The 27,304-nt window shown below is 39.8% G+C and overlaps 1 protein-coding gene across 2 annotated transcripts; it reads right to left on the reverse strand.

Moving 5' to 3' along the window:
- Nucleotides 1-811: 811 nt before the first annotated feature.
- mitfa (melanocyte inducing transcription factor a) lies at nucleotides 812-26,658 on the reverse strand. 2 transcript variants are annotated; one of them, XM_062059744.1, is made up of 9 exons: nucleotides 26,547-26,658; nucleotides 15,774-15,986; nucleotides 15,583-15,678; nucleotides 15,367-15,475; nucleotides 8,808-8,891; nucleotides 8,473-8,529; nucleotides 4,712-4,787; nucleotides 4,321-4,468; nucleotides 812-1,991 (listed from the first exon to the last, which is right to left on the reverse strand). In XM_062059744.1, exons 1-9 carry the CDS (start codon nucleotides 26,577-26,579, stop codon nucleotides 1,599-1,601), a joined length of 1,209 nt encoding a protein of 402 aa, XP_061915728.1. In that variant the 5' UTR covers nucleotides 26,580-26,658; the 3' UTR covers nucleotides 812-1,598. The 2 variants fall into 2 exon arrangements, with proteins under 2 accessions (XP_061915728.1, XP_061915652.1); XM_062059668.1 differs by having other exon boundaries at nucleotides 15,759-15,986.
- Between the last annotated feature and the right edge of the window lie 646 nt (nucleotides 26,659-27,304).

Genomic DNA, 27,304 nt, shown 5'->3' on the forward strand with positions numbered 1-27,304 from the left:
TTACTGTAGGAGCCTTTGTAACCCAATTTAAAATGACATGATTATTTAAAAAATATTGTTTAAAGTATAGATTTCAAGCCATATCACCCTTCCCGAGCTGGGTTTTTTCCCCCCAGAAAGTTGTAGTATGGGGACACAGAATTTCTTAGCGCAATAAATCGATTGTAATAGGACTGTTCAGTTTGTCTCGGAAGACGGTTGACGTACTCATGGGAATAGTCTTCATCAGTTCATGCTCACGGACTTAGACTGAACAGACCTGGTCTGAGCGCGTGGTGCCGAGGTCCGAACTATACATCCTAAGGGACGTGTGCACAAGCAGGAATGGTTTTGTTCTTTCGTGGTGTAAAAAAGATGGTAAACATAGAATTGAATCGTTCGTACACAGTATCGGATTTTGTCGAATCAGTCTGTTCATAGAATATATAGTTTTCAAATCGTATTGTATCCCATGTATCGAGATGTGCATCGAATTGTCCATCACAATGGATGTCCAACCCTACTTTTGCCATTTTTAGGTTGCATGTTTGTCCGTACCTCCGTCTGGGTTGATTTTTTTTTTAAAGAATCTTTTTAATAGGTCTGTGACTCTTTGGCACCACACAATTCGATTCGATTCAGAATCAGTTCAAATTCCTTTTTTTAATAACATTGCCATCTGCCATAAGACATTAAAACAACGTTGAGAAAACTTGTTGAATTAGGTCCTGAGGTTGAGCAACTCAAACCTAACGTTGAAACAACATGTTTTTGACGACATTTAATCAATGTTAAGTTCTGACGTTGATTTGATCATTGAATTTCGGTCATTTTTAATCACGTTAAATACAGAAAATGCCAACTTGTAATAATCCCCTGCCCGTTGTTTTGGCGCCCCCTCTGGGTATGGTTCATACCCACTTTTTGCACCACTGCCCACTCGAATGCTAACTTTGTGCTTTGCCAGGAGTTCTTGCTTGAATCCAATGGTGTTTTCCACCTTCTTTATTTAAGTGCTGGCTGGCACTTCCAACTTTTTGGGCCCCATGTTGGCTTATGTCGGAGCCATACTAGTTTACTACAGACTAGTTTGCTATGCACAATGTTTCTGCCGTACGATAATCAAGACAATCTCAAAAAACCTTTCGCATATGAAAAATGGGGGCCTACAGAAACCGAGGCACTATTGTATTATTACATTTCATCCATTCAGTCAGTTTCACTGCTATTATCCTTTCTACCCTCTCTACAGTGTGAGAGGTGGTTTACATCCTGTGCTGACCACCAATCAATCACAAGACTGAACACATTTTTGACAAACAACCTTCAACGCTCATGTTCGCTGTTCTTGTGCTGTGAGAGAAAGCCATGGTACCCAGAAAAAACTTACAGAAGGACAGATAGGATGTGCAAACTCTTCACAGAAAGGCCACAGATGTTTGAACTCTGATCCCAACCCGAATATTCTTGTCATGTGCTGCCCTAAATGTAAATCTCTATTTACAGTAACAAAATACCATTTTTAAATAATCAACGAAGACGTCAGAAAAAGGTGTGTCTCATTGCTGAGATGCTACAAAGTGTCAGTGAGCATCAGGCGCAAACAACTAACAGGTGTGCTACTTCTCCTCCAAGCTGGAGATTGAACTGGAGCTGTGGTAGACTTTCACCGAGCCCTCCGGGGACATTGACGACAGTAAGGGGTCGCTTGGGGAAATTGGTGAGAGCGTGTTGTCCATGACCAACTCCTTCATTTTACAGGTCCTGGAATTTCCGTACAGACCGGGGTCCGCAGAATCTGGGGGGATTGGGTCGAAGGTGATGGTGCCATTGTTGAGGTCCAGTGTGGTTGGAGGGGACATGTCCGGAGCTGAGGTGTGGTGGTAGAGCTCCGTGGTGCAGTCGTCCAGCATGGGCTCCTGTTTGATGGCCCGACCCATCAGCTCTGAGGTGCAGATAGAAGGGGATGGCACCACGCTGAGACCGTGAGCACGAGCCTGGATCTCCAACTCCTTTGTGAAAATCAAAATAGGCTTCAATCAGAATTTCCTCAAAAAAAATGCCGTTTGTCAGTCATGCTTTGGGATAGATTTCTGTACTTGTGTAGCCGAATCGAGTCTGCGTTGTGTATTGCGGGTGTTGCTTGGAAGTGGTGGTTTGGTGTACACGGCACCAGACGATTCTGGGAGGGACTAGGGCTTGCGCAACCCTTTGATTTCTCTAAACCTGTTTGTCAGGTAACTCTCAAGCTGAATGTGAAGATCAGATCTTAATGTAAACCCGTGCGTATGGCCCAGTGTTACTGGTCATGTCCAGTCAGCTGCTCAGGATTTTGGTGTAATTCAGGAGGGGTGAATGTAACAGGTATATAAGATATAGTGTATTTGATTGCTCTATTGTATTCATTGTCACTTTTATTTTGTAATTTTTTCAGCAAATAGTTCGTTTTGGGAGCATTTGTCATTTTATTTTGAAGTCCTACCCTCTTCCGGTAGTGACGTTGTCGTTCTCACTTGCTGTTGAGACATGCCGTGAGGAGACTGGTGTGCTGCAGAGTCGTGTGTTAATGCTGCCGCATTATTTCATGTGTATTTCATACAGAAATAAATGTGCCACCTGTTTCGGCTAAAGGCAACCACCGAGTCCCCTTGTCTTCCAAGCAACACCCGCAATACACAACGCAGACTCGATCCGGCTAAACTTGTATAGGTACTGACCCAATTTTGTAGGTATTACCAGGTACCGATTCATGTGAATGAAACAGTGCCATATTTCGATAACTTTGTTGCTTGTGACGTCACGTCCGGTTGCAGACTAAACACAGCCCCAAACACTTAGCAAAGAAACAATCATTTAAGCGGACTCGGCCAACCTGCCCCTGGGTAATGCTGCAATTTTCCATGCCAATAAAGCAAGCATGCCTGATAGACAACAACCAAACATAAAGTAAGGCTCCAATCGTCCAACATGTGCTAGCTCGATGCTAATTTACATTGGCTTTTCCATATACATGCTACTGATTAGCATTAGCAATTTTACATGGCGATTTCAACACCTCCAGGGCCAGCGAGGCCATCTCTGCTGGCCTAACTTAACCAAAAATCATGATCATTATTAAAGATAAAAGAAATGTTTTATTTACTTTCCCTAAATATCTAAAAGTATTCATACTTGGGAGTGAGTATCCAATAACAAGTTGCGGAAACAGGACGTGGCACAGGAGCCATACGAGCCTTAGAAAGCCACAGAAAACTCAACGGTAGAAGGAAAGCAACATGTTGATTAGGTAGCAGATATATAGTTACAAAGCCATTTTCAAGAAGGATACTTAAGAGAAACTACATCTTGTTAGACGAGGTCGGCCGACACCGGAAGCTATCCCGGCAGTGAAATGGTTTTCCCGCGACTTTCACACGAATCAACCGACTACGACCAACTACGAGCGGTACCACTGGCCAATACGGCGTCGAATGGGTGCTACAAATTGTGAGTATAAACTCAGGAAATTCGTCCCTGGACACATGAGGACTTTGAATATGACCAATGTATGATCCTGTAACGACTTGGTATCGGATTGATACCCAAATTTGTGGTATCATCCAAAGCTAATGTAAAGTATCAAACAACAGAAGAATAAGTGATTATTACATTTGAACAGAAGTGTAGACAGAACATGTTAAAAGAGAAAGTAAGCAGATATTAACAGTAAATGAACAAGTAAATTAATAATTCATTTTCTACCACTTGTCCTTAATAATGTTGACCAAATAATAGCATGATAAATGACACAATATGTTACTGCATATGTCAGCAGCTAAATTAGGAGCCTTTGTTTGCTTACTTACTACTAAAAGACAAGTTGTCTTGTACGTTCACTATTTTATTTAAGGACTAAGTTGCAATAATAAACATATGTTTAATGTACCCTAAGATTTTTTGTTAAAATAAAGCCAATAATGCATTTTTTTTTTGTGGTCCCCTTTATTTAGAAAAGTACCGAAAAGTATCGAAATAATTGAAGTGCCGGTACCAAAATATTGGTCAACTACAACACTAATAGCTAGAGATTGACACAACTTTGTTTTCCAGTCATTGGAACAGAGAAAGGGAGTGTGAAGGTGCTGAAAAGAAGTAGCGGATTATATGACTATTGTGTGTTGTATCGTGAGATTAGTGTATCGCGACAAGAAGTAAATTGTATATTAATTTCTAAAACCTTTTAATTAAGGCTTGGCTTGATAGTTTGTGTCAGCTGCATCATGGTGCGGATACAATTGTATTATTGTCCAAATGTCTCTGCACCGGCTAGTAACTGTATGATTTTATTCATATAATACCCACCTGTATACGAAGCAACAGGTGACGATTTGCATGCTCCAGCTTTCTTTGTCTGCAATCGAGCTCTTTGGTCCTCTGCTGCTCTCGTTGGAGTTTCCTGATATAGTCCACCGAGGCTTTCAGAATGGTGCCCTTATTCCAGCGCATGTCTCTGGGGGAATACAGGAGACAAAAGGTCTGAAGTCAGAGTCAGCTGAGCAGCTGACCGGAACAACAGAGGATTCTTCACGGCCATTGATAAAAAAAAAATAACCCATTACAGTTAAAGGACAGTCGGCAATGTGAAGAGGACAGTGTTTGAAAATGACACTAGGAGTGAATAGACTTACAGAAACATGAATCGATTGACGAACATGTGCGTCATTGAGTGTAAACACATGACAGATATACTCACGGATCATTTGACTTTGGTATCAAGGTTCCCAGCTCTTTGATGCGGTCGTTGATGTTAAATCTTCGCCGTCGTTCAACTACAAATTGTCATTTGGCATGCATGGAGAATGTCAGTACGCAGAAATGTCATTTTTCATAGATATTGCAACATAAAGAATAACATGTTGAATCTAAGCTACCGTATCAAATATATGGCCATCACAAAACACCTCGCACCCATAGTAGATTTAACGATAATAGAAACTGGGTAACACATGGGACACTGACAAAGCTTAACCTATTGTTACTATAACAATCTACACGGTTAATATAGCTGGCTTCTCTTTGTTCCCCTCCATATATCTGCTTTCTTTTGTATTTCAAGTTATCATTAAATATATGTATTGTTGCATTTGAAACAATTGTATTGTTGATAATAGAGGTAATTATTGTTATTATTTATTATCAACAGTGTTGGGACTAACGCGTTACTGTAACGCCGTTACTGTAACGTGTTACTGTAACGCCGTTAGTTTCGGCGGTAACTAGTAATCTAACGCGTTATTTTTTTATATTCAGTAACTCAGTTACCGTTACTACATGATGCGTTACTGCGTTATTTTACGTTATTTTTTATGTAGTATCGGCTAGAAACAGAAGCGCTGCGGTGTCTTTCTTCTGAATCTTCCTCTGTCACACGCCGGAGAGAAGAAAAGAGGCGTGTGCGTGTGTGTGGGTGTGTGGGGGAGGGACACACGTGATCCGCGGTTTGATGTATAAAACAAAACAAAAAGGTTGTTCGCATGCACGTTCAGTCCACACACAGCGTGGTCATGGTGAGCGGAGTAACGGAGGAGCTTGAACGCCCCGCGCCATTTAATCGGTGTGTTTATAGGAGCAGACTCAGTTGTGCAAGACAAGGGTTTTAAACACATGCTGAACGTGCTTGAGCCACGTTACGACATCCCGTCGCGCACCCACTTCAGCGATAAGATTGTGCGAGATCTTTATGAGCAGGAGAAGAAAAAAGTTGTGTATGAACTATCCAGAGCATCATCTGTTGCGCTCACGACAGACTGGTGGACGTCCAGGGGAACTATGTGACGATAAGCGCTCACTTCATCACAGCAGACTGGCAGATGAGCAGACACGCCCCCTCTACGAGAGTCACCTTGCGCAGGTACTGACACAAGCAGTGGAGGAATGGAAGATAAAGATTTCCCAGTCACACGTGATAATGCCAAAAATCAAATAGTTGCAGTGAATGAGGCAGGACTGGGACCACAGGTAGGTGCTTTGCACATGTAGTGAATTTGGCATCACATCTCAGTCAATAGGATGGATCAGGAAGGAGGTTTCCTAACACAACAGCTGCTCATGTACTTAAGACAAAGCAAGAAATGCTAAAACTGCCTACTCATAAAGCTCATACATGATTTCCAAACGAAGTGGAACTCCACTTATGATATGTTGCAGCAGCAGGCAGCTTTATACTCTGCATTGACCCACAACACCCTGAAGACAAATGTCAAAGACATCATCAACCTGTCTGATGATGATGTGAGAGTGGCAGAGGAGGTCCTCCAGGTGCTTAAACCCCTCAAAAGTGTTACTTCTCTACTGAGCACTGAAACTTCATCATCTGTGTCAATGATCCTGCCACTGAAAACAAGGATTGTACAATCCATGGCTCCAAGTGTGGAAGACAGCAGCATCACTCCAGATGTCAGGCTTTATTTCACTATCTATGTTTCAAGGAAGATGATGTGCCTTCTTATGTTGCACTTTAAGTTGTTTTTTTTATTAATGGTCATTGGTCCAAGTTTAAAGAAAGGAGAAATGCCTTTTTATGTTGCACTGTTTTTCATTAATTATATTAAAATGAAAATAAAAATGCACGTCAAGTTGATCAACTGATTGTATTATTCTCTAGTGCAATAACAGTATTGTAATGAAGGCTAAAAGGGCATTAATGGGAGCTTTAAAAAAAAAAGAAGAAAAAAAGAAGTAACTAAATAGTTACTTTTCACAGTAACGCATTACTTTTTGATGTAAGTAACTGAGTTAGTAACTGAGTTACTTTTGAAATTAAGTAACTAGTAATTGTAACTAGTTACTGTTTTTCAGTAACTAACCCAACACTGATTATCAATAGTGTTTTTTCTACTGTTATTTGTATTGCCCCATTTGTAGTGTAATAATGCTCATTGTCATTTCTGTATTATTATTTATTTCACTGACTGCTTCTTTGCTATCACTTTTACCATCATATTTGTACATATCCTATTTGCTGATGTTGTTCTATTGTTGTTGTTGTTGTTTTCGTCATTGTTGTGTTTGCTGTGGTTGTTGTTGTCCATCTGTCTTATCCCCCTCTTGTCCCCACAATTTCCCCCTCCGTCTTCCTTTTTTTCGATTGCTATCCCCTCCTGCTCCGGCCTGGCTGCACCAAATAATAATATACATCCATTTAATAAAGACAAATATTAGAGATGTCCGATAATATCGGCCTGCCGATATTATCGATAAATGCTTTAAAATGTAATTTCGGAAATTATCGGTATCGGTTTCAAAAAGTAAAATGAATGACTTTTTAATACGCCGCTGTATGGAGCGGTACATATCCCAGTCAGCAGCCCCTCCCCTCTCCCCTCTCCCCTTTCCCACACACAACACAGGAGTTGACAACTGCAGAATGAGAGGTTTACTGGCAACGCTTGATGACCTCATCAAACTGCCGCGAGCGCAGCATAACAACAACAAGAGTGTGTTGTTGCTGGTGCTGTAGCCGTGGCTAACAAGCGAGCTCGCTCGGTGACTGACTAACGACACCATGTGTATGGTTTGGGATTATTTTAAAGTGTGTCTGACAGATAAAAAACTGGCAATTTGCAATGACTGCAAAAAGTTGGTTATGCGAGGAGGAACCAAGACGTCTTCCTTTAATACAAGCAATTTGATCTCCCACCTCTTCAATTATCATAAGGAGATACACGATGAATACAAGCGAAAGATGGATGAAAAGCAAACACCGAAAAAAAGTAGTACCACACAGTTGTCGCTTAAAGACTCTGCCGAGAAAAAACAAAAATACAACAAAAACCACCCCAGGGCGAAAGGGGGTGTGACGTGGCAAAAGTGTGGGATGGGGGTTGCGGTACGTGTGTAGTGTCCGAGGATGCATGTGTGCTGCTGTTGGCTACTATGCTCAATATGAGTCCAAAGATAGCCATGGACAAGTGATGTGTGGTTTGAAACATTCGGGAGATATCCACCTTGTTGGTACTTCCCCTTCCCCCTTTCACCCGTTGCACACCAAGAATATTAACCAACAAGGTAAAGTGGATTTTATTTTTTTATTCCAGATCATTGTTGCGACCTGGCTGGTAAAGTAAATTCATTTTGTGATGTCAAACTGTGAGTTTACCACAGGGCTAGTGACAGTGTGTGCGTGTCAGCAGGGTGGCTGATAACGAGGACAGTTCAGCTAGTTGTTGTTTTGATCTATCACCCCCTTGTGTTTTTTTGAAATACAGTACTGCTTTATATTATGTTCAAAGTCATTGCCTGAAATAAATAAATAAATGAAAAATGAAAAAGTGTTCAAACTTTTACTGAAATATGGACTTTTGCCTAGGCTGTAACCCAATACTCATGTTTACATTGTTCCAATGGAGAAATGTGCTTCAATATACAAACTTTTCTCCTAATAAACTTTTCAAGAACCAATTAAATCAAGGTTCCACTGTATACCAGAAGTCAAGTGTCTGAGTGTAAACTCACTTAAGTTGTGATTGTCTTTCTTCTGTCGTTCTTTTGCAAGAGCACGCACTTCAGCCTCTGTGAAGCGGAGAGAAACGAGTTAAATGAAGCGGGCAACACCACACAGAACCTAAGACGGGAATCAATTTCTATGTGTATTTTCCGCAAACTCGGCACTCACGTTCCACATTGTCTACTCGTGCTATGCATTCTATATTGCAGAAAATGGATGCAACATGACATACATACTTACAACTGATTCAAATTGTGTGCGATTTAGTACGACACAAAATCACATCGTCTAAAATACGAACTTGCACATAACTTTTTTTTAGGATTTGGTTCACGACGCTTACCTACTGGAAAGCCGTCAGGCCTCTGATAGTTGTCATATGGGTCACACTGTCCAGGTTTGCCCAGTACTTGCTTCATGCCAGGAGCTGGAGTAATTTTGGGGAAATGATTTGACTTAATAACATTTTGTGCATTTCCAAATTGCACACAATATCAACACGAGTCATGATGTTATTTCACATTAATGCTTTTCAATTCAAAGGACACACAGATCGCATAAACAATTACAGTTTTTTTTTACAGTCGCATTACTTAGGTCACTTTTTCAAAACTCTTCACACAGTGAGCACAACAGAAGTATAAATGGGCTAAACTGAGGATCAATTATCATTGCGTTGGCACAAAATGCATTCAATGACTACATCTTTCAAATGACATTCAATATTTTCTCACTTCTGACATGGAAATCTCATATTGCACATGTATGGAAAAAGATGTCCAAGAGTATTTTTATATTAAATAAGATAAATGATAAATGATAAATGGGTTATACTTGTATAGCGCTTTTCTACCTTCAAGGTACTCAAAGCGCTTTGACAGTATTTCCACATTTACCCATTCACACACACATTCACACACTGATGGCGGGAGCTGCCATGCAAGGCGCTAACCAGCAGCCATCAGAGGCAAAGGGTGAAGTGTCTTGCCCAAGGACACAACGGACGTGACTAGGAAGGTAGAAGGTGGGAATTGAACCCCATTAACCAGCAACACTCCGATTGCTGGCACAGCCACTCTACCAACTTCGCCACGCCGTCTGTTAGATTATAGGGCAATGCGTATATTGTATTGTGCACTTATATTGCCATATATCAGCTACTGTGTGGAAGTGTGGGGGAACACATGTAAGAGTAACATAAAGGCATTGTATCAACTACAGAAGGATTATTCATAAAGCAGATTATCTAGAACACACTAACATATTATTTATTAATTCTGCTTTATTGAAACTACAGGATCTAGTAAAGTTACAGACACTATGTGTTATGTTTAAGGCTAAAAGTAAAACATTACCAGCAAATTAACAAAAAATGTTTGTCATCACTTCTGAGAGTGAAGAGCATAGAAGAAAAGGTCATTTCAAAAAATCCGTATTCAAGGACAACTTTAAAAGAAATGTGCATATCAGTGGTGGGGGTTAAACTATGGAATTCTCTTTACAATTAGATAAAAGATTGTACAAATATACTGTGTTGCAATTGAAAAATATATATAAAGACAGAACAATAAGATCATATGGACAGCCGTAAGTGTCTACAATTTGCTTTATATTTATTATTTTACTTATTTTTTGTCTGGTTTTGTATTTGTTTTGTATATTACTTTTTTTGTTCGGTTTGTACTTCATGAAGTTTTTGCACTCGTTGTTTTTTTTTTGTGTGTTTTTTGTTTGTTTTCATTACATTTGGATGTATTTGTTTGGTTTGTATGCTTGTGAATCTGGGCTATCCCATTAAGTAAGACTACTTATTATGTTGAAGCAGGAAATATAAGATTTTCTTCATCCTGTTCTTTCTCAAGCATAGGTGTGTAAATATGTGTTTAGTTGCTAAAGTGGAACGCTCTCCCTGACCACCTGAGGGTACCACAGACTGTGGATGCTTTTAAAAAAGGCTTAAAAACCCTTCTTTTTAAAAAAAGCATTTTTTTAGATACATGCATACTAGTTTTAGCTATTTGGCTGCTCTATTTTTTTTTTTTTTTTTTTTTTTATTATCTTTTTAATTTTAATTTTTTTTATTTTTAATACACTGTAGCACTTTGAAGTTGTTTACTCAATGTAAAGTGATTTTTACAAATAAAATATATTATTATTATTATTATTATTATTATTATTATTATTATTAAAGTTCAATTGTCTATTGATCAAAAATGCACATCAATGAAGGAGATAAATACAAAATGAATGAATGAAAAAAACACAACCGCCAAAACACTGTGTACTTACAGGCCAATTTGCACATGCTTACATACTGTTTTCAAAACGGATACAAATTAAGTTCAAAACAATAACATAATACAAACTTGAATAAGACAGCAATTTGCTACAATTCTACAGTAATATTTTAATGAAATATATTTTAAATCGTAAAATTAGATGCCATAAAAACAATTGGACAATTCCACCAACCACAGCTAGATAAACTGTGTAGATAAACATCTACACAGGTGTTACTCTTTCAATTTCATTCCAAAAGGAGACAACTGCTGAGTAGTTTTGCCTTGTGGTGTAAACATGGACCCAGACAGAAATAGACAAGTGCCTGAAATTGAATGAATTACTCAGTGCAAAAAATTGTTTTAAATAATAAAAGACATAAAATATATTAAAGCATTCTGCATCATGTCTGATTCATTCCAGTAACATATATTTTGCTGTTAATTATAAACAGAGATGTCCTTGTTTTACACAAGAAAACATTGTAAAATGCTACCTGTTGTTAGTGTTTTTTTAGCTCATTGTTTTGTGGGTGAAAAAGTGCACTGCAAAAAGTCAGTGTTCAAAAACAAGAAAAAATAATACAAAAATGAGGGGTATTTTATTTGAACCAAGCAAAATTATCTGCCAAAAGAACAAGAAAATTTGGCTTGTCAAGACTTTCCAAAACAAGTAAAATTAGCTAACCTCAATTAACCCAAAAATACCTTAAAATAAGTATATTCTCACTAATAACAAGTGCACTTTTCTTGGTAGGAAAAAAAGGAGACCTTTTTGCTCAATATGTTGAAAAATATTCTTAAATTAAGTAAATGCTAGTGCCATTATTTTGACATAATGATACGCGCTCGGCATTACATTTCTTGAAACCAGCAAACTTATACTAAAAACTAATTTATTGTTCTTAATGGAAAGGCAACAAGGCAACTGCTTGTTACTCTCGGGGTCTACGAGCCGCTCAGGAAAATCATATGGTTTAAAAATGCATTTTTCCATCGATAACATGACATCATCGCGCCAAGTGCGTGCTCTTTCAGTCAATTAGTGCGCATATACGGCCAACGCTGCTGCTCACTGCTCCCCTCACCTCCCAGGGGGTGATCAAGGGTGATGGGTCAAATGCAGAAAATAATTTCGCCACACCTCGTGTGTGTGTGTTTGTCAATCACTGGTACTTTAACTTTAACTTAATATATACAGGCCGGCCCCCAGCTAAAAAAATTTTAATTGTAATTTTGAGGAATTTATCTGAATGTGCATGAACTATTTCTGTTCAAAATTGTTATAAATGTCACATGTTAAATGTTTAAATATTAACTGTCAGTTTACTGTACTGTGCCAACTGTACTACTATATGAGTATGTATTTTCTATTGTTTCATTGAAAATAAAACAGCAAAGTCCATTTGGCTGTCATCTGTTTTAATTATGAGACACAATTGTGTCAAAATCATGATTTTTTTTTTTCATGCTTGAAATAAGAAATTATTACTTTAAAAAAAGTAGTTTTATACTTGTGAGTGTTGATGACACAGCTTTGCAACAGTTGATATTCTAGTTTCAAGCATGTTTTACTCAATATAGGTCATCAAATCTCAGCAACAAGCTGTAATATCTTACTGAGATCATTTAGGACCAAAACACTTAAAACAAGTAAAACACTCTAACATAAAATCTGCTTAGTGAGAAGAATTATCTTATTAAACAGAAAATAAGCAAATATCACCCTTATTTGAGATATTTAATCTTACTTAGATTTCAGTTTTTGCAGTGTGTGTTTGTTGTCTGTCAACTTTTGTTAGTGTTCTGGAAGAATGAGTTGATTTGAGACATGTATGAAGTGATTTGGTAGTTTTTTTTAGCATTTTGAAAGTGAAATGAACTGATGTGACGAGCTGAAAGCTAGTTTGGAGAACTGTGTGAAGAGTTTTGAAAAAGTGACCTAAGTATTGGGAAATGTGTCCTAGCGACTGTAAAAAAAAAACCTGAAATCTCAGGTCACGGCGTGGCACGGTTGGGAGAGTGGCCGTGCCAGCAACCTGAGGGTTCCTGGTTTGAGCAAGACACTTCAACCTTGCTCCTGATGGCTCGTGGTTAGCGCCTTGCATGGCAGCTCCCGCCATCAGTGTGTGAATGTGTGTGTGAATGGGTGAATGTGGAAATAGTGTCAAAGCGTTTTGAGTACCTTAAAGGTAGAAAAGCGCTATACAAGTATAACCCATTACTAGAGATGTCCGATAATAACGGACTGCCGATATTATCGGCCGATAAATGCTTTAAAATGTGATATCGTAAATTATCGGTATTGGTTTCAAAAAGTAAAATGTATGACTTTTTAAAACGCCGCTGTATGGAGTGGTACACGGACGTAGGGAGAAGTACAGAGCGCCAATAAACCTAAAAGGCACTGCCTTTGCGTGCCGGCCCAATCACATAATATCAACGGCTTTTCACACACACAAGTGAATGCAATGCATACTTGGTCAACAGCCATACAGGTCACACTGAGGGTGACCGTTTAAACAACTTTAACACTGTTACAAATATGCGCCACACTGTGAACCCACACCAAACAAGAATGACAAACACATTTCGGGAGAACATCCGCACCGTAACACAACATAAACACAACAGAACAAATACCCGGAACCCTTTGCAGCACTAACTCTTCCGGGACGCTACAATATACACCCCCCGCTACCTCCTAGACCCCGCTCACCTCAACCTCCTCATGCTCTCTCAGGGATGCAATCTTACTTGGAGGGGAGGGAGCAGGTGGTAGAGGTGAACGGCACCGTGTGCCCCCCCCCCCCCTCTCTGTGAGCTGTGGAGTCCCCCAAGGCAGTATATTGGGACCTTTACTGTTCCTAATATACATAAACGACATGTCATCGGCATGCGACTGTGAATTGTTTTTGTTTGCGGATGACTCTGCCCTGCTGGTATCCGACAAGGACAAGTCACAGGTGGAGAAAATCCTCAGTGCTGAGCTCTGTAGAACTTGCACCTGGCTCGCTGACAACAAGCTATCCATACACTTGGGTAAAACAGAATCCATCCTGTTTGGGTCCCACATCAAACTTAAGAAAGTCAATGACTTCACTATAAAAGTGGGTGACATTGTTATCACCAGGAAAGATGAGGTCACCTACCTAGGTTCCATTCTAGAGGCTAACCTTTCCTGTGATAAAATGGCAACCAAGGTAATCAGAAAGGTTAACCAACGAACAAGATTTCTCTACAGAGTCTCCTCTCTGTTCAACAAAAGCACCTTGAGGATTCTGGCGGGAACTCTCGTTCAACCCTTTTTCGATTACGCATGCACCTCCTGGTACCCTAGCACCTCCAAATCCCTCAAATCTAAACTCCAAACATCTCAGAACAAGCTAGTCAGGTTACTTCTAGACCTCCACCCCAGATCCCACCTCACTCCTACCCACTTCTCCAAATTGGCCTGGCTCAAGGTGGAGGACAGGGTTAAACAACATGCACTGAGCCTAATCTATAAAATCCGCTACACCTCCCTGATATCGAAGTACATGTCAAACTACTTCCTTAACGTAAATGACCGCCATAACCACAACACCAGCGGGAGCTCCACTAACCACGTTAAACCCAGATTCCGAACTAACAAAGGTCTTAAGTCATTCTCTTTCTATGCCTCATCAATGTGGAATGCGCTCCCAACAGGTATAAAAGAAAGGGCATCTCTATCCTCCTTCAAAACCGCAATAAAAGTTCACCTCCAGGCAGCTACAACCCTTAACTAACACCCTCCCCGGATTGCTAATAATCAAATGCTAATAATCAAATGTAAACAATCAAATGCAGATACTTTTTCTTATGCCTTCTGATCTCTCTCTCTCTCTCTCTCTCTCTCTCTCTCTCTCTCTCTCTCTCTCTCTCTCTCTCTCTCTCTCTCTGTCTCTATGTCCACTACTTGCTGTCCATATCCTACCCCCCCTCTCCCCCCACACCCCTGATTGTAAATAATGTAAATAATTAAATGTGATTATCTTGTGTGATGACTGTATTATGATGATAGTATATATGATAGTATATATCTGTATCATGAATCAATTTAAGTGGACCCCGACTTAAACAAGTTGAAAAACTTATTCGGGTGTTACCATTTAGTGGTCAATTGTACGGAATATGTACTTCACTGTGCAACCTACTAATAAAAGTCTCAATCAATCAAAAAGAACATGTCCCAAATTTCAAGCTGATGTTTTGAGGCATGTTAAGAAAATAATAATGCACTTTGTGACTTCAATAATAAATATGGCAGTGCCATGTTGGGATTTTTTTTCCATAACTTGAGTTGATTTATTTTGGAAAACCTTGTTACATTGTTTAATGCATCCAGCGGGGCATCACAACAAAATTAGGCACAATAATGTGTTAATTCCAAGACTGTATATATCGGTATCCGTTGATATCGGAATCGGTAATTAAGAGTTGGACAATATCGGAATATCGGCAAAAAAGCCATTATCGAACATCTCTACCCATTACCATTACATCATTTGGTTTTATGCTACAAAGTGCATTCTGTATGCAAGATTCTAAGCCCAAAGATACAATGTGTTGTAAAATAATGCACTTTCTACAGTATTTTACCTGTATATTCCCTTTTAATGTTGGTTGGACAGGAGTTGTTGATGGCCAAGCCTGGGAGTGGAAGTCCTTGATTTCCGTACACATCGAGAAGGTTACCGGACACGGGGAGCTTCGGAGAATCAAACCGTACAACAATCAGAATAATCTGAACAATTGATCTTTGCATGTTGTGAATCATTTAAAGGTGTTGGTTATGGAAGACAGTAGAAACATTACCGTGTTGTTCATTTGGAGTCCTTGATCCATGAGTCCGAGAACATCCTCGTTGTAACTCGACTCCAAGCTAATGATGTCGTCAATGACGTCATCCATCTGCGTGATACAACACGTACTTCATCATCAAAGAATGCACTCTGAAATACAAGTCACCCAAAGGATAATAAAATAATGACCTTTGTCACGCGTACCTCTTTCTCACAGTTAGAGGTGAGGGTGAGATGAGCCATGGGACTGTTGGGGGCGCTGCTCCCGGGCCCGGGCGGCATGCCATGTTCGGGCGGCTGGCCGGGGCACTGGGCTCCAGCTTTGCCGCCCAAGTTGTTTGACAGATACTGTCTAACCTGCTGCCTCTGATTCTGCTGGATGTGGTACTTGTTGGGGTTTTCGAGATGGGACGGCACCTACAAGAGTAAGAGATTAGCCTTAAATAATACCAAGACTAGATTTTGGACAGTTTGTACTTTTTTGTCATTGGGGGCAACTAGGGCTATCCAACTAAGCTGTTCTAGAAGCCACATTTCCAGAACGCTAAGGGCTGGTGGGCCAGACTTCCCTCTTCACTATTCTTAGAGCCAGCATTTAACATTTGTTTGAGGTTTATTTATACTTTTAGGAGGTAAATATTTTGGGAAATATGTTGGTCTCCTGCTGGCCCCACTATGGACTGGACTCTCACTGTTATGTTAGATCCACTATGGACTGGACTCTCACAATATTATGCTAGATCCACTATGGACTGGACTCTCACAATATTATGCTAGATCCACTATGGACTGGACTCTCACAATATTATGCTAGATCCACTATGGACTGGACTCTCACAATATTATGCTAGATCCACTATGGACTGGACCCTCACTATTATGTTAGATCCACTATGGACTGGACTCTCACAATATTATGCTAGATCCACTATGGACTGGACTCTCACTATTATGTTAGATCCACTATGGACTGGACTCTCACTATTATGTTAGATCCACTATGGACTGGACTCTCACTATATTATGCTAGAGCCACTATGGACTGGACTCTCACTATTATGTTGGATCCACTATGGACTGGACTCTCACAATATTATGCTAGATCCACTATGGACTGGACTCTCACAATATTATGCTAGATCCACTATGGACTGGACTCTCACTATTATGTTAGATCCACTATGGACTGGACTCTCACTATTATGTTAGATCCACTATGGACTGGACTCTCACAATATGATGCTAGATCCACTATGGACTGGACTCTCACTGTTATGCTAGATCCACTATGGACTGGACTCTCACTATTATGTTAGATCCACTATGGACTGGACTCTCACAATATTATGCTAGATCCACTATGGACTGGACTCTCACTATTATGTTAGATCCACTATGGACTGGACTCTCACAATATTATGCTAGAGCCACTATGGACTGGACTCTCACTATTATGTTAGATCCACTATGGACTGGACTCTCACAATATTATGCTAGATCCACTATGGACTGGACTCTCACAATATTATGCTAGATCCACTATGGACTGGACTCTCACTATTATGTTAGATCCACTATGGACTGGACTCTCACAATATTATGCTAGAGCCACTATGGACTGGACTCTCACTATTATGTTAGATCCACTATGGACTGGACTCTCACAATATTATGCTAGATCCACTATGGACTGGACTCTCACAATATTATGCTAGATCCACTATGGACTGGACTCTCACTATTATGTTAGATCCACTATGGACTGGACTCTCACAATATTATGCTAGATCCACTATGGACTGTACTCTCACAATATTATGTTAGATCCACTATGGACTGGACTCTCACTATTATGTTGGATCCACTATGGACTGGACTCTCACAATATTATGCAAGAGCCACTATGGACTGGACTCTCGCTATTATGTTAGATCCACTATGGACTGGATTCTCACAATATTATGCTAGATCCACTATGGACTGGACTCTCACAATATTATGCTAGAGCCGCTATGGACTGGACTCTCACTATTATGTTAGATCCACTATGGACAGGACTCTCACAATATTATGCTAGATCCACTATGGACTGGACTCTCACTATTATATTAGATCCACTATGGACTGGACTCTCACTATTATGTTATATCCACTATGGACTGGACACTCACAATATTATGCTAGATCCACTATGGACTGGACTCTCACAATATTATGCTAGATCCACTATGGACTGGACTCTCACAATATTATGCTAGATCCACTATGGACTGGACTCTCACTATTATGTTAGATCCACTATGGACTGGACTCTCACAATATTATGCTAGAGCCACTATGGACTGGACTCTCACTATTATGTTAGATCCACTATGGACTGGACTCTCACAATATTATGCTAGATCCACTATGGACTGGACTCTCACAATATTATGCTAGATCCACTATGGACTGGACTCTCACAATATTATGTTAGATCCACTATACACTGGACTCTCACAATATTATGCTAGATCCACTATGGACTGGACTCTCATAATATTATGTTAGATCCACTATGGACTGGACTCTCACTATTATGTTGGATCCACTATGGACTGGACTCTCACAATATTATGCAAGATCCACTATGGACTGGACTCTCACTATTATGTTAGATCCACTATGGACTGGACTCTCACTATTATGTTAAATCCACTATGGACTGGACTCTCACAATATTATGCTAGATCCACTATGGACTGGACTCTCACTATTATGTTAGATCCACTATGGACTGGACTCTCACTATTATGTTATATCCACTATGGACTGGACACTCACAATATTATGCTAGATCCACTATGGACTGGACTCTCACAATATTATGCTAGATCCACTATGGACTGGACTCTCACAATATTATGCTAGATCCACTATGGACTGGACTCTCACAATATTATGCTAGATCCACTATGGACTGGACTCTCACTATTATGTTAGATCCACTATGGACTGGACTCTCACAATATTATGCTAGATCCACTATGAACTGGACTCTCACAATATTATGCTAGATCCACTATGGACTGGACTCTCACTATTATGTTAGATCCACTATGGACTGGACTCTCACAATATTATGCTAGATCCACTATGGACTGGACTCCCACAATATTATGCTAGATCCACTATGGACTGGACCCTCACTATTATGTTAGATCCACTATGGACTGGACTCCCACAATATTATGCTAGAGCCACTATGGACTGGACTCTCACTATTATGTTGGATCCACTATGGACTGGACTCTCACAATATTATGCTAGATCCACTATGAACTGGACTCTCACAATATTATGCTAGATCCACTATGGACTGGACTCTCACTATTATGTTAGATCCACTATGGACTGGACTCTCACAATATTATGCTAGATCCACTATGGACTGGACTCCCACAATATTATGCTAGATCCACTATGGACTGGACCCTCACTATTATGTTAGATCCACTATGGACTGGACTCCCACAATATTATGCTAGAGCCACTATGGACTGGACTCTCACTATTATGTTGGATCCACTATGGACTGGACTCTCACTATTATGCTAGATCCACTATGGACTGGACTCTCACAATATTATGCTAGAGCCACTATGGACTAGACCAGGGGTGTCAAAGTCAAATGGACGGAGGGCCAAATAAAAAATTTAGCTACAAGCCGAGGGCCGGACTGTTCGAATGTTCATTGAAAAATTTTTAAATGACGCATATAGTCTAGTGAACCTAATTGAACCTACTGAAAACCTAACAAATATATTCCAATATGATCAGATAAATAAAGCAATATTTTCTTATGGCTCTGTCAGTAATCTTTAATTTTCAACAGACACAAAAGACAAATTTCCTTTATATAAAAATCCCCATAACATGAACATTAAATGAAAGAAACCGGTATTCAAGGCACCATCAGTAGCCTATATTTTCTATTTTAGCAAAAGTGGGCTAAATTTACTTCAAAGAAAAAAACAATAATAGCAATTTTCTATCATCCACTCAACTGAAATATTTTTAAAATATAATTAAATTGAAATACAATAAAATAAAGTGCAAAAATCTATAAATCAAAAACAACACTTTGTTTAAGGAGAAGTAACATGCAGTGAAAACAAATATTAAACTTTAACTTTTAAACTTGAATTGAGTAAAAACTCTAAATATGTGATTGCACAGTAATGTTCACATTAAACCCCCCTCCTCCCTCCGTGGGAGGGAGGCGAGTTGGGTGCCCGAAACCCCCCGCTGGTTTCGGCCCGCCCCTTGGCGCGCGTGGCACGGCGGGCTCCGCGACCCGACGGCTGGCCCTCGTGGCTTGACGGCGGGCGCGTCCCAACGGGCCGCGCGTAGGGGTCAAACGCAGAAGTCTCAGGGCCTCGTGGTGAGGGGGTGGCCTGCGGGTTTCGGCCCGCTTGACCCCCCCGCTCCGCTTGGCGCACGCGGCACATGACGGGTTCCGCCACCGACGCTCGGGCTGCAGCCCGACGGTGGTGCGGGCCCGGCGGTGACGCGCGGTTTGGGGAAACAAAGCAGAAGTCTCGGGGCCGGGTTTCGGCCCGCCCCCTTGGCGCGCGTGGCACGGCGGGCTCCGCGACTGACGGCCGGGCTGCAGCCCTTCGGCCGGCAGGCGCGTCCCGGCGGGCCGCTCGCCCCCTTTCGGAACCTTGGACCGGCATCCGCTTGGTGCGTGTAAAAGATCTGCGGTCTGCGGGCCGGTTCTAATAATAAATCAAGATCATCCCAAGGGCCGTAAAAAACCTTCTCGCGGGCCGGATATGGCCCGCGGGCCTTGACTCTGACATATGTGGACTAGACTCTCACAATATTATGCTAGAGCCACTATGGACTGGACTCTCACAATATTATGCTAGAGCAACTATGGACTGGACTCTCACAATATTATGCTAGATCCACTATGGACTGGACTCTCACAATAATATGCTAGATCCACTATGGACTGGACTCTCACAATATTATGCTAGATCCACTATGGACTGGACTCTCACTATTATGCTAGATCCACTATGGACTGGACTCCACAATATTATGCTAGATCCACTATGGACTGGACTCTCACAATATTATGCTAGATCCACTATGGACTGGACTCTCACTATTATGTTAGATCCACTATGGACTGGACTCTCACAATATTATGCTAGATCCACTATGGACTGGACTCTCACAATATTATGCTAGATCCACTATAGACTGGACTCTCGCTATTATGTTAGATCCACTATGGACTGGATTCTCACAATATTATGCTAGATCCACTATGGACTGGACTCTCACAATATTATGCTAGATCCACTATGGACTGGACTCTCACTATTATGTTAGATCCACTATGGACTGGATTCTCACAATATTATGCTAGATCCACTATGGACTGGACTCTCACAATATTATGCTAGATCCACTATGGACTGGACTCTCACTATTATGTTAGATCCACTATGGACTGGACTCTCACAATATTATGCTAGATCCACTATGGACTGGACTCTCACAATATTATGCTAGATCCACTATGGACTGGACTCTCACTATTATGTTAGATCCACTATGGACTGGACTCTCACTATTATGTTAGATCCACTATGGACTGGACTCTCACTATATTATGCTAGAGCCACTATGGACTGGACTCTCACTATTATGTTGGATCCACTATGGACTGGACTCTCACAATATTATGCTAGATCCACTATGGACTGGACTCTCACAATATTATGCTAGATCCACTATGGACTGGACTCTCACTATTATGTTAGATCCACTATGGACTGGACTCTCACAATATTATGCTAGAGCCACTATGGACTGGACTCTCACTATTATGTTAGATCCACTATGGACTGGACTCTCACAATATTATGCTAGAGCCACTATGGACTGGACTCTCACTATTATGTTGGATCCGCTATGGACTGGACTCTCACAATATTATGCTAGATCCACTATGGACTGGACTCTCACTATTATGTTAGATCCACTATGGACTGGACTCTCACAATATTATGCTAGAGCCACTATGGACTGGACTCTCACTATTATGTTGGATCCACTATGGACTGGACTCTCACAATATTATGCTAGATCCACTATGGACTGGACTCTCACAATATTATGCTAGATCCACTATTGACTGGACTCTCACAATATTATGCTAGATCCACTATGGACTGGACTCTCACAATATCATGCTAGAGCCACTCGACGTCCATTGCACCGGTCACCCGAGGGGGGTCCCAACATCTGCGGTCCCGACATCTGCGGTCCCCTCCAAGGTTTCTCATTGTCCCATTGGGTTCAGTTTTTCCTTGCCCTGATGTGGGATCTGAGCCGATGATGTCGTTATGGCTTGTGCAGCCCTTTGAGACACTCATGATGTAGGACTATATAAGTAAACATTGATTGATTGATTGATTGATTGATTGATTGATTGATCTCCATACTTTTGCTGTTTTTAAGGATTTAGTCAATGATCATCTATATCAGGGGTTTTAAACGTTTTGGACGTTTCCACTACACAGGGGCCCATGGCCCACTCAAATATAAACACTTAATTAGTAATCTTACTCTTTATTTTTATCATATTCAATATTTATATCTAACCTACATACAATGTAACACAGGGGTCACCAACGCGGTGCCCGCGGGCACCAGGTAGCCCGTAAGGACCAGATGAGTAGCCCGCTGGCCTGTTCTAAAAATAGCTCAAATAGCAGCACTTACCAGTGAGCTGCCTCTATTTTTTAAATTGTATTAATTTACTAGAAAGCTGGTCTCGCTTTGCTCGACATTTTTAATTCTAAGAGAGACAAAACTCAAATAGAATTTGAAACTCCAAGAAAATATTTCAAAGACTTGGTCTTCACTAACTGACAAAGAAACAGATAACAGATTTGGTGTCCAGTTCAAAGTGTGACATGATTTATTTAAAAATTTGAGAGTTGACTTTTGTATTTTACATGAGTTATTATTTGTACAAACATGGTGCAAAGTAATTCATGATTTGTTAAAAAATGTTAGTGGCTAGCTAGTTAAAATGGGATATTGTGATTTCACAAGACTGTCTTAGAAGTGATCATTTGAAAATGTTCAATTTGAAAAATGTGCACTTAGAGAAACTATAAAAATAAAGTGTTGCATATTGATATTTATCTGTTTCTATATATATTTATTGTGAGAAATCATTAAGATGATCAGTGTTTCCACAAAGATAAATATCATTAATTATTAATAATAACATAGAGTTAAAGGTAAATTGAGCAAATTGGCTATTTCTGGCAATTTATTTAAGTGTGTATCAAACTGGTAGCCCTTCGCACTAATCAGTACCCAAGAAGTAGCTCTTGGTTTCAAAAAGGTTGGTGACCCCTGATGTAACAGGATAAACCTTGTCAAATGATATGAAACCATGTGCTAATCATAAAAAAAAATTGTCAAAGCTTAGGTCAGGCTGATTACAAAAATAAATACTAATCAAATATACAGCAAAAGAAGGGAGTCATAAAAACGGATTAAAAATAATAATACAGTACAGGCAAAAAGTTTGGACATACCTTCTCATTCAATGCGTTTTCTTTATTTTCATGACTATTTACATTGTAGATTGTCACTGAAGGCATCACAAATATGAATGAACACATGTGGAGTTATGTACTTAACAAAAAAAGGTGAAATAACTGAAAACATGTTTTATATTCTAGTTTCTTCAAAATAGCCACCATCTGCTCTGATTACTGCTTTACACACTCTTGGCATTCTCGCAAAACGTCAACACACTTGGTCACACCTGCTCACTGAACTTTGCTGACATTATAAAAAAACCAAGCCGGAAAAAAACTAATAAAATAATTACACCCGTTTAAATCTATTACAATGCATGACGGGAAAATGCAAAACACTCCCTGCACACTTATCCATATTTGGTGAATTTTAGCTGCTTGATATTTCTGAATGATCACAAAACTTTAAGGATGTCATCAAGGAAGTAAGTAAACAAGGTAGGAGTCAATCTTTCAAATGCTCTTTATGTTGAATTATTAATTATACATCCATGATATTAATATACTATGTACACATATATACGTATAGGCCAGGGGTCTGCAACCCAAAATGTTGAAAGAGCCATATTGGACCAAAAATACGAAAACAAAGCCATATTACATACAGATAGTGTGTCATGAGATATAAATTGAATTAAGATGACTTAAAGGAAACTAAATTACCTCAAATATAGCTACAAATAAGGCATAATGATGCAATATGTACATATAGATAACCTAAATAGCATGTTAGCATCGGTTAGCTTGCAGTCATGCAGTGACCAACTATGTCTGATTAGCACTCCACACAAGTCAATAACATCAACAAAACTCACCTTTGTGCATTCATGCACAACGTTAAAAGTTTGGTGGACAAAATGAGACGGAAAAAGAAGTGGCATAAAACACGTCCTAGAAAGTCGGAGAAAGTTATACATGTAAACAAACTACGGTGAGTTCAAGGACCGCCAAAATTAGTAGAACAAAACGGCGCTCGCCAAATACTCGAATCAGTGAAGCATGTTTAATATAAACAGTGTGCTTTATAACAATAAGGGAGGTTTGTGTCATGTTTGTCGTCCTACAATAACCATATTAACATACACAACAAAAAAAAATTCCCCTCATCTTTTTCCATTTTTCATACATTTTTGAAAAAGCTCCAGAGAGCCACTAGGGCGGCGGTAAAGAGCCGCATGCGGCTCTAGAGCCGCGGGTTGCCGACACCTGGTATAGGCTATACATATTGTAGTTGGCTTTCGGCCCCCGGCCAAATTTTTTTAGCCCAATGTTTGGACCCTTGGAAACCCATGCAGACTGAAGATCTTATTTTGAAATTCTGGCTGAAAGTTCAAAAGGGTTGCAAAAGCGAGAAACCTGCCACCAGCGCAAGAACCCCAACGGTTGGATGATATTGGCCGAACCAGAAACAAACCCACGCTTAAAATAACAATTGTCACAAAGTGGGTTTTCTGTATGCAACATAAGAAACAAGACGCCCATTCAACATCAGCGAACGCATTCAAAAAGCTCGGGACCTTGATACAAAACGTCAAAACCTAAGGACCACAGTACAAAGCCTCCAATTAATCAAGCATGCCGGATTTTAGGAATGAAGCCTCACACAAATGACTATGAGACCGACATGCTGACCACTGGGCTCGTAGACAAACATTACATCAAACAAATGTGTTAAAATTCTGAATGTGTACTGTGTAGATTCGGTTCATGCCCTGTTCTTGTCATAATCCGGAAACTCTCCAATAAAAAGCACACTTTAAAAGAAAATACCATTTTTAAATTAGAGCGGAATAATCACACTAGAACAGAGGTGACCAAAGTGCGGCCCGGGGGCCATTTGCGGCCCGAAGCTAATCGTTTACCGGCCCCCCACACATTCTGCAAAAATTGCAAAATTGATAGTATTGCAAAAATTTTAAAAAACATTTTAAAAAAGTGGAATGAGGTGAAATCTAACGAGAAAAAGTTGCAATGTTGACACAAAGCTGCCATGCAGGCTGTTTTTTTTTTCTTTTGTCTTTGTTTATTTTTATTTTTTTTGCCATTGCTCAAAAAAATCAATGAATTATTACTTAAAAAAATGTCACTTTAAAATGTTTTATGTGGAAATAATATTGCATATATTGTGTGGTTGCCATAAAAAAAACATCAAAGTTTTATTTGACAAAAGAGCATAATACAAACAAAATAATAGTTCAAACGTAAAATCGACAGATATATCTGAAGTTGATCTCGTAATTTAAGTGTTAAAAGTAAAAAAAAAACTCATACAAATGTATCACTTTATGAGTGGGGGACCTTTTGGATCCATAATATACTTAGTAGGATTGTATTTAACATTTCACTGTGATTACTCAAAAATATTAAAGACTTAAAATCAACGGTGTCCTGCATTATTGATCTTTTAGGGCTCTAACTACTAAACACTGCATATTTCAGTTTTACTATAATAATAATAATAATAATAATACCTGGGATTTATATAGCGCTTTTCTAAGTACCCAAAGTCATTTTACATGTAGAACCCATCATTCATTCACACCTGGTGGTGGTAAGCTACTTTCATAGCCACAGCTGCCCTGGGGTAGACTGACGGAAGCGTGGCTGCAATTTGCGCCAACGGCCCCTCCGACCACCCCCTGTCATTCATCATTCAATTCACCGGTGTGAGTGGCACCGGGGGCAAGGGTGAAGTGTCCCACCCAAGGACACAACGGAAGCGTTTTTTGTTTTTTTTGGATGGTAAGAGGCGGGGAGCGAACCTGCACGGTTGCTCTACCCATAAAAAACAAAGTTGTCTTTGACAGAAAAGGCTTTTTATTTATTTTTTTTATTTTTTTATTTTTTATTTTTTACTTTATATCAACCTGAAGTTGATATAGAGATTTACTGTAAGCGTTAAATAAAAAATAATAATAATTTGACTTATTTCTTTACATTTTAATGACTGAGATCCTTTATGGTCCCCGGGAGCCCTAAAGGTTAAAAAAAAAAAAAAAAAAAAAATCCATATATTTTGTTAAGGTTTGAAAATGAAAAATATCAAAATGGCTCCCGCATGCTTAAATTTTTCCGTGTGCGGCCCTCAGTGGAAAAAGTTTGGACACCCCTGCACTAGAACCTTTTTGCAGACATTTCAGTCAAAAAATGGCAACCACAAGTAGTAAAACCCTGTAGTTTATCACTGATAGAGAGTTAAAAAAATAATGATGATACAAACAAGTAAAGCCAGAACCATAGCTACTACCACTACCATTACCGGTATGCACAACAATAATGTTATTGGTCAACAATGAGTTCGATGAGTTTCGAACGAAAAAACAACATTAGATACATTTTTTAAATAAAAAAATCTCACCTGATAGTGACTGTACTCAAGCATCTCCAACATGATCGATTTGTTTGGAAACAATGTCAAACACACACAGAGTATCTCTAGACAGTGTGTAATCCCTTCATCGTGTGCGGAAAGGATGTGCAAATGTGAAAGCAGTCGGCCTTCCTGTCCAATTTATCAAGGATTCGGGCTCATTAGTTATGCAACTTAAGAAATGGAGGAGGACACAGACACCCATCCTCCCCACTGTTGTGCTGTTCCTGTTCAACTATGAATTTATGTCTTTATGGAACCCGTTTGACGTCACAACTTTCAGCTCACAAAGGAGTCTATTTTACTATTTGGCCGGTAGTCTGCGGACCAAAGCTTGCTTTAGGCCAGCTAACATTTATTCTTTAGTTCTGCTCATCAAGTATAGAACATTGTTTGTTCTGAGCATCAGGAACACAACTGAGTGCTACTGTTCCAGCACAAACCAGACGTATACAATAGTCAATGTATGGCGGGCTTAAATAGCCACCCTGGTTTTTTATTTTATTTTATTACTTTTTGGCGGGGGGTTTTCGTTTATTAATATACTCTGTTTTGTTGCAGCTTACTTTGAAATTGAACTACATCTAAAGAGGGGGCATTTTTAGGCTCAAGGGGGCATGACACATCAATATCAATTGTGTCAGAAACGACTTTGTCGAGCCAAGGGCGGTCATTCTTTGTGACAGTGTTTGACATCAGCCGCCATATTTATAGCGCCTTTCAAGGGGGCTTGTATGTCATATTTG

Source organism: Entelurus aequoreus, linkage group LG01 (assembly GCF_033978785.1).
Source record: "Entelurus aequoreus isolate RoL-2023_Sb linkage group LG01, RoL_Eaeq_v1.1, whole genome shotgun sequence".
Taxonomy (NCBI): Eukaryota; Metazoa; Chordata; class Actinopteri; order Syngnathiformes; family Syngnathidae; genus Entelurus; species Entelurus aequoreus.

Excerpts from the sequence above, each read along its gene's own strand:
- mitfa (XM_062059668.1), bottom strand. The coding sequence starts at position 26,579 with ATGTTGGAGATGCTTGAGTACAGTCACTATCAG. Across the intron at positions 15,476-15,582 it reads GACTCCAAATGAACAACACG|CTCCCCGTGTCCGGTAACCT; the intron begins GTAATGTTTCTA and ends GATTCTCCGAAG. Across the intron at positions 8,892-15,366 it reads CATTAAAAGGGAATATACAG|CTCCTGGCATGAAGCAAGTA; the intron begins GTAAAATACTGT and ends AAATTACTCCAG.